This window comes from Peromyscus eremicus, chromosome 1 (genome assembly GCF_949786415.1).
Source record: "Peromyscus eremicus chromosome 1, PerEre_H2_v1, whole genome shotgun sequence".
NCBI lineage: Eukaryota > Metazoa > Chordata > Mammalia > Rodentia > Cricetidae > Peromyscus > Peromyscus eremicus.
The window spans coordinates 3659228-3672824 of record NC_081416.1 but is presented as its reverse complement, the minus strand read 5'-3'; the positions used below and the strand labels follow the sequence as shown (position 1 = coordinate 3672824).

General features: G+C 37.1%; 1 protein-coding gene across 1 annotated transcript in view; it reads left to right on the top strand.

Annotated features, from left to right (window-relative positions):
* Atrnl1 (attractin like 1) overlaps positions 1-13597 on the top strand; it is a 582942-nt gene that overhangs the window by 219340 nt on the left and 350005 nt on the right. The window contains exon 26 of the mRNA XM_059256021.1: positions 2702-2780. Coding sequence (XP_059112004.1) covers positions 2702-2780 — 79 coding nt within the window. The remainder of the gene's footprint in view (positions 1-2701; positions 2781-13597) is intronic.

The window sequence follows — 13597 nt, the reverse complement described above, 5'->3', positions numbered from 1 at the left end:
CTTTTCTTGAAAGCCCACATATCTGGTCTCCTCGGTGTCCATCCCAGACGCTTACGGAAGCCATTTTATGGAGAAAGAAATCTCAAAGAAAGTAGCCAAAACTGATTTTCCTCTTGTGCAAAAATAGTAATGAAAATAGATTAAAGGAGACAGGCATTTGATGCTACCCATTAAAAACTTTGGTTTAACTATCAGGAAAAGCTAATTTAAAGAGATAGACCAATGCATTTCAGTGAATTAATGCAATCAAAGTTTACTTCTCTTCATGCAAAATGGAATGGACGGAAGCAGCATGCAGAGCCCTTCCCCATGATGCTTCTCTGGGAATTTAGGAACTGTAAATTCTGTTATTACTTGTGAGTCCAGGATGAGTCATCAAAGGCTAATGTAACACCATCCCTCTATCTACTGCCTGACAAGAATTCTATGGGGACTGTTGGGCATTAAGCCTCTAATTCTGTATTCTTCCTCCAAAGAAGATGGTTACAAAGGCTTCATACTTTATGTTGTTCATAATTATCATAAAAGTGATTCTCTTTACTTGAGTCAAGGAATGGAAATGAGAAGGAATTTTAAATCTTCTAGGAGAAATCCAACATCTTCATTTCTAGTAATTCCAATTGTGCACCTGTTGTGCCATAAATACTAGTACTTTGCAGAACAACAAATGAAATATACTGTGGTATTAGGTTTAGTATAAATTGACTTTTGTATATAGGCTATCATCTACTGTTGTTCTTAAGGAAACAAATAACAAAATTAGGGTCAAATTAAGTATGAAAAATGATAAGATTGCCTGGTTTTACATTTAACTGGAATAAAAATTTCAGAGGGACAAAGTTTTAAGTTAATACTTGTGAAGCATAGGAAACTCAGGAGTCCTCTTCATGTCTCATACCTCATCTTTAAATAAGCGCAGGGCCCGGTACAGGGACATCAGAGTGCTTAGCAGAATAGAGTAAACTACTCACAGTTCTCATACATATCATTCATTGATGGTAGTCATCTGTATTCTGAGTGTTATCAATGAGTTCAGTTTGGAATGGCAAGCTTGTAGCTTTTGTGCTAAAAAATTTAAAGATGTAATGATCTTATGAAATTAAAATGGACCCTCAGATGCTAAAGTACCAATTTTCAACACTGTTAATATTTACACTGCTAACCTGAGAGTAGCAGGAGAAATGTAGTTTCTATGGAAGTAATTGAGATTGAGACAGAGCTTCTTCTTCTTCTTCTTTTTTTTTTTTTTTTTTGGTTTTTCGAGACAGGGTTTCTCTGTGTAGCTTTGCGCCTTTCCTGGAACTCACTTGGTAGCCCAGGCTGGCCTCGAACTCACAGAGATCCGCCTGGCTCTGCCTCCCGAGTGCTGGGATTAAAGGCGTGCGCCACCACTGCCCGGCAAGACAGAGCTTCTTAGCTCAGACAACTCTGGCAGTCTGTGCATATAAAAATGTGCATGTAAAATCTGGTGTGTGTGTGCACGCGCGTGTGCACATGTGTGTGTATGCACACGTATGTGCGCGTGTATATGCATATGTATGTTGTATATTTTAGAGAGTTAAGCAACATCCCACATTGTCAATCAAATGGTGACAATAAAAATGCCTCTAGACACTTAAAAATGTCTCCTTGAGGGTAAAGCATGCCTGGTTGGGAACTGCTCAGCCCAACCTGAGGGTGCCAGGGAGGCCGTTTCGGATAAATGCGAAATTTCAGAAGGTAGCACTCGGATTCAGGTTTACCTAGAATAGAATTGGTATTAAGTGGCTGAAATGAGTATGTTTTCATAGTATGAGTTAACTAAAAGTGGAAAGCATTGACTTGTTTCCCAGACGATTGTTTAATTAGGTAAATTGCATACTTCGTCACTCTCAGAGTTTACCAGGGATTTCTTTTCTAGACAGGATTTTGAACTAAATAATCTTCTAAATCCTTTTTAATGATAAGATGCTATAATTTTGGCAGTACTAAAGATAAAGATTTGCAAAATTAATCCCCTGTTTGTCTCTCCCAAATGCCCGCTGTCTCTGCCAGGATTGTGGTTAAGCACAGGGTCATACACTAATTATGAAAAATGTCTTCCCACTGAGAACGGAAATCTATTTTTGAGAAAAAGAGAAGTGCATTCTCCAAACTGACATGTTAGTTTTTTCTTCAAAATGATATATTAGTTTTAAGAAATATCCACTTATTCATTTTTATTTTGTGGGAGGGGGTGCCTACATGCTTCAGTCACATGTGACAGCAGGGACAACTCTCAAGAGTTGGCTTTCCTGTTCCGTCACCGGTGTTCAGATATCACTTACAGTGGGTCAAAAAAGATAAAAGAAAACAAACGACTTAGGAAATTTCAGAGAATGAATAGTTCCCATTATCAAATGAGAAATGAGTCTGTTGATAGGATAAAGAACGTTTAGTTAAATTACAGGCAAAGTTCAGTTGAAACAGTTTGTGGAATGTGTCCTCTAAAATGTTGTACCTTATATAGATATTAATCATTGTTATCCTGAGTGATTTTGTTGGTGTACAAACCAGGAAATTAAACAGTTCACAAAGAAACAAGTGAGTTGATTATGAAGAAATTCTTTCAAAATATTTATCATGACAAGTTCTTCTCTATATTTTAATTTACCTTGTTATTTTCCTTTACTGCATATTTCAAGTGTATTTTGAACACACTTATCTGTGCTTTATTTTCTAGTTGTTTTTTATCCTTACTGCTGGTGGCTGCTGTGGTTTGGAAGATCAAACAGACTTGCTGGGCTTCTCGACGGAGAGAGGTAGCAGTCACATTCTCTAATCTCTGTGAGGGTTTGAGCAATCATGGATCTCTGCTAACTCATACATATGCCCTTTCAAGTACATATACAAAATAAATTTTACACATTAACATTGAGAAGTTTTCTATTTTTAAAATTTCAGAGTTGAGCTGGGTAGTGGTGATGGCTCACACCTTTAATCCCAGCACTTGGGAGGCAGATCTCTTGTGAGTTCGAGGCCAGCCTGGTCTACAGAGCAAGTTCCCATACCGTCAGGGCTGTTACACAGAGAAATCCTGTCCAAAAAACAAAATAAAACAAAACAAAAACCAAACAAAAAAAAAATTTCAGAGTTGACAACCACAATCATTTCAAGACAGTATCTGTGTGTGTGTGTGTGTGTGTGTGTGTGTGTGTGTGTGTATGTTAGATTTTTTGATAGAATTAGAATTCATAGTGAATACTGATATTAATTTTGTTAAGTAGTCAGTAAACCCTTACTTTGACATTTAGTTATGGTGTAGGAGTGCTGCTGTATAGCAGTGGATCTGTTGAAGTTAAAACAGTTCCGAGTGTATTTATCTCTTTTTGCTTTAGGGAAGATATCTATTACTGTAGCAGTGTTTCTGTGGGGGAAGAGTGATTCCATTCTGCCATTTCTTGATCATCTGATTACCTAGTTATGTCTAAAAGAAACAGGTCAGTTTGATGCACTTCTGTGTCAGAATCAGTCATGGTGTTCCTTATAATTCTAATATTGGTTAAAGAAGGGTTACACTTTCACGAAGTTGCATCTTATGATGTAAGCACATTAGAAAACATAGTTCCTTGTCTTTTGATACATTGGTTAGTGGAAAGAAGCAAGAAACATGCTCAACTGATGAACAAAATAGCTAGATTTATTGCTCTATAGCTTATATAGTAAAAACTCTTAGTTTCCATTTACTGATTGGAAATTATGTTCTATTAATGTTATTATTCTAAAATTAGCATCACTGGCAAATTATTTGCTGCACATTTCCCAGCATTTTTATGTGCCTATGGAATTCCACATATAAGAAAATATTTCAAGCTAATTGAAACAACCTAGAGTACTTGAAGGTATAGAATGAGTTAATATGACTCAAATTCACAAGTTACCTATATTTTCAAAACCCAGTGCCTGCTTTAAGGTACTTGGAAATTGGAGTTCCCCTCTCGGAGTTTCTGTTTATCTTAGTCTTGTGTTCATCTGTGATTCAATATGGCTAGTACAGCATCAATGAGTTTTGACATGATGGAGTTCCATGATAAGAGAGTAATCTTGGTAAGGAGCTTAATAAATACACACATACATGGAATTCTATGTGGATTCTAATGGTCTCTGTTCCTGGCAGAGTATAGTGTAGTATAAGAAGTAGAGCCATAAATCATGATGGTAGGCAGTCAATGGGAAGGTCACTGGCAATGGACTAGACCTGGTGACTATCTATTTCCCTAACCGTTAGGAAACAAATGACCCAGGAGTGGCTTCTGTGCTGCATTCTGAAGAACGGTGTTTAGATATCTGTTCTCAGAGTATACAAAGCTCAGCTCTGCAGCTGCAGTGCTGTGCAGAGATGCACAGTTCCTCTACTGTTTGCTGCATCTGACCGTTAGTATGTGCTGTTGAATTTCCTTATCACTATAAAGAGCTTGTGACATTTAACTAAGCTCAGTTTGAATTTATATTTAGGATTCATCACTTATATTAAGTAAGCTTAGAATCAGTACAATTATTTACTATGTGAAAATAAAACATATATTTACTCTTTGAAAAAAACAATTATTTATATATCTACGTTCCCTCTTTAAATGACAAATGGATTTTGTTTAATATTCTGTCACCTCAGAGTAGCAATGCTATATTGTTGTTTCATTTTAGAAGTTTTAAAACAAACTTACGTTTTGATTGTATGTTAAAACCTTCCAAAATAATCTGTGGACATGGAAATTATTAGAGAAAACCAGTGAGGAGCTGAGGAGCTACAATATGATTATTAGGTACTGCAGTACATGAAAGCATGTTGTTATGGCTGTGGTTTCCTCTCGGTGTGAAGCCTTTGTCTTTAAAGGACAGGGAGATAGACTTCTCTGTCATAAATGTGATTTGCTTACCTCAGCCCAGACAGACAGATCTACCAGGGTGAGAACCTGTTAAGCCGTATTGCATGGGGGATCATATATGTTGTGGATTTTTCTTCAGTTCAGTTTTACTAAATACCTTTAAATGAAAGACATTAAATGTTGTAGGAAAATGTCATATGTTAATGTCCACAGTAGACATGGTATTATCTTGGTTGACTATTGGAGACCAATTTAGACAATGATTTTTATTTTATTGAAGAATTATTTATATTTATGTTTGTTTTCATAAAGCCTGGAAAGTCCAGTGACACTAGCGATGTCATTAGGTAATAAAGGAAAGGTGACTCGCTGTCTTTGTTTCTGATCTCCAAACCCTTTCAAGTCATCATGTGCTCACAGTGATAATTGTATTTCAGACAGCAGGTGAGCAGAGGCAGGTCTCCTGTCCTTCACTTCTAACTCAGCACTGGCTAAGACTCTTAATGTGCCCTCAGTGTGAGGCCCTCATTCATATTGTTTACATGGGTCTGATTTTCTCTCTCAGAAACACAGAGCTACTAATTATTGTTACATTTGGGGTCAGCTGTGATGGCCAGAATGTTGGTTTATCTGCAATGATATTTTTTTCTTAGAATTTTTGTGATTGTTTTATAAAATTGTACTTTTCCAAATATAAGGACTGTTTAAAATGAGAATTGCTGTGGGATGTTCTGTATGCTGTGAATGTGTTGCTCTGATTGGTTGGTAAATAAAATGCTGATTGGCCAGTAGCCAGGCAAGAAGTATAGGCGGGATAAACAGACAAGGAGAATTCTGGGAAGTGGAAGGCTGAGTCAGGAGAGGCTGCCAGCCTCTGCCATGAGAAGCAAGATGTAAAGATATCGGTAAGCCACGAGCCATGTGGCAAGGTATAGATTTATAGAAATGGGTTAATTTAAGACATATGATCTAGCTAGCAAGAAACCTGAGCCATTAGGCCATACAGTTTTAATTAATATAAGCCTCTGTGTGTTTATTTGGGTCTGAGCGGCTGCAAGGCCTGGGCGGGACTAGAGAAAACTTCAGCTACAGAGAATAACTTGAAAAATCATGTATTGTGTTTTACCACAAGCATATTATTTCTTATTCATTGACACCTTGGTTTCTCTTAATCATGACTATAATTTTTATAATATGATTTTAATATAAGACACATGATTATTACTCCTATTGAGTAAGACACCTAAGAATTTAAGGGCTCTTAAAAATCTATAAAGACTTCAATTTTGATATTACCTCTTCAACTTGGTTTCTATGGTAACTTACCTTCCACATAATATGAAAACTTTCTTTCAGACTATGCTAATGAATGGAAACAATAGGTGGGTATTGTTTAGTGGAAATTAACACACTGGAAGGTGAATGTGTTAACACTGCTTATTCTTTTTTACACAGGTATTGAAAACATTTAGCTTCAAGGATACATTCTAGTTTAACTGGTCATTACATTACAAAAAATATTTGTTTACACCAGATGTGTGCCAAAAATTGACAAGTTGCTGTTTTGAGTGTCTTCATTTTAATATTGGAGTTTGAATGTTTTTAAAAGTGTGTGAGTGTTTCGTCTGCATGCATGTCTGTGCACCACATGAATGCCTCGTGTCCATAGTCCAGAAGAAGGTGTCTGACACTCTGGACCTGAAGTTCCAGATAGTTATGAGCTGCCATGTGGGTCCTGGGGATTGAACCCAGGCCAAGAAGAATAACAAGTGCTAACCACTGAGCAATTCAGCTCTGAGTTTGAAAGTTTCATACTTATCTTAAGACAGACAAATCAAGATGTTCTAACTTTTTATTATAATCATTTATTTGACTAACAAAAATACTATGACTATTTAATAGTTAAAAGAAATGAAGTATTTTCTACTTGGAAACTTTCTATTTTTCCATGTCTTGAATGATTTAGTTGGAGTGTGTCTTAGTGAGAGTCTTAACAGGAAAATCCACATTCCTTAGTAAGGGGAGCCTCATTCTTACTCAGCTTCATGTTATCCAGGAGTCTTTAAATGATGAGTTCATTTCCTTTATAAATTCAGTTGAATTTCCAGTTCTTCAGATTTTCAAAAATATTAATACAGAATTTAACCACAGTATTTAACAAGACCTTTCTAGAATATTGTGCTCCTCTTGTGCTTAAAAATAAGTAAGATTAAAAAAAATAAGTAAGATAAAAAACCTGGCATAAAGAGATGTCCTATGAACTTAGCCATACATTTTGGAGTCGTGTAGCATAAAATCTAGACTTGGATTTATTGTCATTAGCTTTGTGTTTTAATTGAAAATGATAAACTAAAACTTATGTGCAAGAGCTTTGAGTTTAAGTGTTTTTCTTTCTGTATTGCAGACTGATTGGTAAATACTAATGACGACAGAAAGGTCATAGGCTAAAGTTTTGAGACAATACTCCATCTTCAAACAACATCCAACACATTACATATAAACACACAATACTTAGGAAACTCCTGGATTATTGTGTTACCCCTGGGGTGAGATATCATCTATGAAAAATTTTTGGAAGTGAGATTAGTAATGGAAGTGAATTAGGAATGTGAAGTATTGGATAAATGTATATAGAATCAATATGCAAACACTTGCAGTGATTTTAAATAAAATATAAAATATGAAAATTATTTCCTGAAATATAGTTTTTAAAAATGTTGGGTATTATCATTGTTTGGGCCCAATTATTTAGGTAGATTAAGAAATTGCCTGTGATAGTAACTTTCTCTTTTTATGTATTCAGACAATCATCTGTACACAAATGTATTGGATATACATGCTTAAGTCTTTATTCTCCCAAATTTTATTCTTTATCTAAAATTTAAAAACATTAATTAATCAATAATTTCATAAATGAGCACACTGTATTTACATCATTTCCACCCTCCCCATCTTTACAACTCTTCCTGTGTTGCATGCATGCACACACACACACCCTACTGAATTCATTTAATGTTGCCTATATGTACATGTGTATAGGACTGATCACTTAGGATTGGGAAACCTATCAGGTGCCTTTCCTTGTAGATAACTCTTCCTCCTTCAGCAGCCACTGACTCTGTAGAGCCCTTCATTGAAGGGTGCAGTTGAGGAATTTTCACCCATCCACATTGTCCTGTCTCCTGGAGTGGTTTTGTAAGCAGCCCTATTGTGGAGAGTTCGTAGGTGTGGCACACTGTCATGTCTAGAAGAAACTACCTTGTTGCAGCCATCCCTGTCCTCTGGCTCTTAAAAGCCCCCTGCCCCATCCCCTACTCTTGATATTTCCCGGCTTTAAATGGCTGGGTTTGTGCCGAGCACCCCATCATTAGACTTCTTTAAATTTTGACCATTGTGAATCTCTGTAGTAGCCCCTGTCTTCTGCAGAAAGAACTTTGATGGGGACTTAACATTGCAATTCCCTGTGGATACAAGGAAAATATTGAGAATACAGTTGGCAGCTGTGTTAATTTAGGAAAATGACAGAAGTAGATTCTCTTCTATCATCTCAGGCATCTCCAGGTCAAGTTCTCACATAACTTTACAGTATCAGACATGGATTTCCCCCTCTTGAATAGGCTCTATGTCATTTTATTGTGGATGTCTTGGCAGCTTGGCCACTGTTGTTGTTCCCAGGCTTTGTTTGCTTGATTTATCATCTCCAGTTTTGATGCAGATGTTCACTCTGGAGCAGAGAAGAGACTTTCCCTCTAAAGTCTGGGCTTAGAGTGACAGAAAAAATACAATACTCTAGCATCAGGTCGTGATTTGCTTTTAAAACAAGGGAGAGGTATGCTTGGGCATCAATTACAACATGTGAACTACATATATCATCTTTTCAGTATAAAGAAACCTTCTTTAATCTAGTAATTAGATTTTAAATAATATATTCTACATATATATAACTGCCTAGTTCTTCAAAGTAAACTCATTGAAAGATGTGAATAGAGGCCTTTTGCATATGAAAACAATTTCATATTATTTCAAAATGTTCTTGAAGTATGTTCTGCCTCCTTACTTTGAGATGTTTGTAGCTGAAAACAGAATGAAGTACAGAAGTGTTAATATGGAAGATGCTGTTCTTTCTTCCAGTGACTTCCTGAAGTATTGTTCCAAGTCTATTCAGAAAACAAGCGAATCAGTCAGACTAAATCTTAGCCTCAGAAAGTTGTGCATCTTAAAACTTTCTTTATCTGGGACATATACAGCATGCTCTTTCTGATAACTTGTGCTTGTGGGAATGGCATTATGTGCATGGAAGTGGGCACTACCAGTTATGGTGATAGTTATAGTTGAAGACTAGTTAGGATGGAAAGTGAATTAGGTACATTTTGGACTTACCAAAATAGGATAGATAATGGATTTATTTTCTCTGAATTTGTCAAATACAAATGGACTAGACATTGTTTATGTATTTATTACTTGTATATATTGTATGTAGTTATTGTACTTTTGTATATAGTTTTTCTTATGTTAGTTATAACCTTTTTCCTTTTTTATTTTTATTAAAATAGAAAAGGGGAAATACGGTGATATTTTATTTGTACTGAAATGTGATTTTATTTGTATGTTAATAAATAAAGTTGCCTGGGGGGTCAGAGCTAATAGCAAGCCATAGCAGAGCTGGGTGTTCGTGGCGCACGCCTTTAATCCCAGCACTTGGTAGGCAGAGCTAGGTAGATCTCTGTGTGGTCAAGGATACAGCCAGCATTGGAGACACACACCTTTAATCTCAATAATAACCATAGAAGATCTGGAGGTCTGTACAAACAGGCATTGATGAGGCAGTCATGTGGTTGGGTTTACAACCAATGAGAAGGCAGAACAGAAAGTCTATATAAAGACAAACAGACAGAAAGTAGCTCTCTTTCGGAGAGGTCTCTTGGCTGAAGAGGATAGCTGCAGCAGACGGGTAAGGCTCTTAGCTCTGATCTCTTGGCTTTCCTCTTTGCATTGGTTCTGTGTTTCTTATTTAATAAGATGGTTGGTTACATATACAACCAGTCACAAACAAATACTTAAATTAGAGACAAGAAAGAAGAATGTAAAAGTTTAGACTTGGCTTATCTTTGTCCTAAGAGATAAGCATTTGCTTTTTCCTACTTATGGACTCTAGAGGGGAGTGCTTGCACATGTTATCTGGAGAAGCTAAAATTCAAAGTCAAGTCTGTCAGATTCCAAAATCCAAGCTCAATGAACTGTATATAGAATTCCAAAGATGACTTCATGAAAGCAGGTTTGATTTATAGTTGACCATTTATAATGTACCCTAAGCCCCTGTTTGTTATGGTGGGAATATACTGCAGATTCTGTAATATGAAGACATGATCAATCCTTATTTGATGTAACACATAGGAAGGAGGAGCAATGCTTTCTTAGTTCCAGCACAGTACTCCCTCACCACTGAGAATGTTTATTCTATAATTATTGAAATACCTTTCATAGGATTATTTAAAGACTGACTTAACCATGTAAAATTGATATTTATAAAAAGAAAATAGAAACAAATTAAATTACTTATTGTACTTCTAAAAATTTAAACTTAATAATCTTTGTTTTCATAAATCATTTTTCTTTTTCTTAAGAAATTTTTTTCATTCATTTTCCACACCAATCAAAGATTCCCCCTCTTCCCTCCTCATATCCCCCAGCCTCCCCTCCCAACCCATCCCCCACTCCTTCCCACAAGAGGGCAAGGCTTCCCATGTGGAGGCACATTCAGTAGAGGCAAGTCCAAGCCCTTCCCCCTGCCTCAAGGCTACACAATGTGTCCCATCGTAGGTAGTGGGCTCCACAAAGCCCACTCATGCACCAGAGATTAATTCTGATCCTACTCCCAGAGGGCCTCCTAAGCACATCAAGCTACACAACTGTCTCACCATGCAGAGGGCCTAGTCCAGTCCTATGTAGCCTCCACAGCCATTGATCCAACTTTCATGAGTTCCCTCTAGTTTGGTTTGGTCGTCCCCATATGTTTCCCCATCATGATCCTGATGCACTTGCTCAGAGAATCCTTCTTCTCTCTCTTTGACTGGACTCCTGGATCTCTGTCTAGTGATTGGCTGTGGATCTCTTCATCTGCTTCCATCAGTCATTGGAGAAAAGTTCTATGATGATGGTTAGGGTATCCACCAGTCTGATCTCTGGGGCACGCCAGTTCAGTTCAGGTACCCTCTCCACTATTGCTAGTAGCCCAGGCTGGGGTCATCCTTGGATATTCCTGGCAGCTTCCCTAGCACCAGGTTTTTCTCTATCCTCATGATATCTCTCTCTATCATGGTATCTCTTTCATTGCATCCCCTTCCCTCCCTGTTCCAGTTCAACCACCCCATTCCCTTATGTTGTCATCCTCTATCCCCTGCCCTCCATTGCCCACCCCTCATCCCCAGTTCACTCATGGAGAGCTCATCTGTTTCCCCTTTCCAGGGTGGTCCATGCATCCCTCTTTGGAACCTCCTTGTTAGTTAGCTTCTCTCGAGTTGTGGGTTGTTGCCTGATTACCCTTTGCTTTATATCTAGAATCTACTTATGAGTGGGTACATACCATGTTTGTCCTTCTGAGTCTGGGTTATGTCACTCAGGATGATATTTTCTAGTTTCATCCATTTGCTTGCAAGTTTCTTGATGTCATTGTTTTTCTCTGCTGAGTAGTACTTCATTGTGTAAATGTACCACATTTTCTTAATCCATTCTTCAGTTGTGGGGCATCTAGGTTGTTTCCAGTTTCTGGCTATTATCAATAATGCTGCTATGAACATAGTTGAGCATGTGTTCCTGTGGTCTGATTGAGTATTCCTTGGGTATGTGCCCAAGAGTGGTATAGCTGGGTCTTGGGATAAATTGATTGCCAATTTTCTCAGAAACCGCCATACTGATTTCCAAAGTGGCTGTACCAGTTTGCACTCCCACGAACAGTGGAGGAGTGTTCCCCTTGCTCCACATCCTCTCCAACATAAGCTGTCTGCAGTGCTTTTGATCTTAGCCATTTTGACAGGTGTAAGATGATGATATCTCAGAGTAGTTTTGATTTGCATCTCCCTGATAATTAAGGATGCTGAGCAATTCCTTAAATGTCTTTCGTCCATTTGAAATTCTTTCTTTGAGAATTCTCTGTTTAGCTATATAGCCCATTTTTTAATTGGATTGTTTGTTATTTTGATGTCCAGTTTTTTGAGTTCTTTATATATTTTGGAGATCAGCCCTCTGTCAGATGTGGGGTTGGTGAAAATCTTTTCCCATTCTGTAGACTGTCGTTTTGTCTTATTTACTGTGTCCTTTGCCTTACAGAAGCTTCTCAGTTTCAGGAACGCATAGGCACAGGAGACTACTTCCTAAATATAACACCAGTATCACAGACACTGAGAACATAAATGGTTTTTCAATAGTTGAAAAGATATTTCACATACTGTCACCGACAAAGATAACATTGTTTACATTCATGGGTGCAGTGATGCACACATCAGAACTGTCATCCTATCAGCAGTGGTTATAGTTCTATCTGTTGTAAAACATCCTACTTGAGAGAGATTAAAATTTGTTAAAAAGTGTCAAGTATTGTTAGGGCCAACTTTTAAAGGGTTATGCTATAGAGTTAATCAATGCCAAGTGTTTATCTGGTGCATCCCTTTGAAATGTATCCAACTTCAGTGAGTATGAGTTGTGTTTATTGTTGTCTATGTAATACAAAGAATATTAGGCATTGAATTACATATTACTGTCGTGATAGAAGCTCCTGCACATCTTGGACTCTTTTCTTTTTTTGTACCTCTTCCCAACAGTGGTTTTCTTCAAAGTTTTTAAATATTTTGTTATTTTGAAACAGAGAGAGAGAGAGAGAGAGAGAGAGAGAGAGAGAGAGAGAGAGAACACGAGCTGACATGTGTGTCATGGCCTATGTGTTGAAGTCATGGAACAACTTCGGGGTGATTTTTCTCTCCTTCCACCTTTTCCTGGATTTCAGAGATGGAGCTCAGGTCACCTGGATTGCAAGACAAGCACCTTATGCCACCTGGTTTTATATCAACTTGACACAGGCAGTCATTTTGGAGAGGAAACCTCAGTTGAAAAAATGCCCCAAGCACATTGTCTTGTGGCCAAGCCTGTGGTACATTTTTGTAATTAATATTTAGGGGAAGAGCCCAGCTCACTGTGGGAGGTGTCATCTGTGGATGGTTCTTCTAGGTAGTGTAAAAAAGCAGACTTGTACCTGTTATGTGTGTTTACTATTTATTTATTTTTATTTTTACATTTTTTTAAAAATTTTGAGATTATAGTATAATTACATTTCTCCCTCGAAGCAATCCCTTATAATTCTTCCTTGTTCTCTCAAATTTATGGCCTCTTTTTTCATTAATTGTTGTTGAATACATGAATGTTTATATACATATATTTCTAAATTATGTTCATTTTTAAGCCTATGTAGTGTTCCTATATTGTAATATATTGCTTGAATTATTATATAATGATATGAAAAGAGTTTGAGTTATGACATTGTCGTCGATACAATAAAAGTTGACTGTTAAAGTAAGTGATAATGCTTCCAGTGTTCTGTATTAACTTCATCCATATTTTGTAAATTGATGCTTAATCAAAGAATTTGACCACAGTCCTAAAGTTACAATTGAGACAAATACTCACACGTATGTTGAGTATCCTCCTGCATGGTACCATTACACTTGTAGAATTCTTTGTTGGTTATAACATTCGGCCATAAG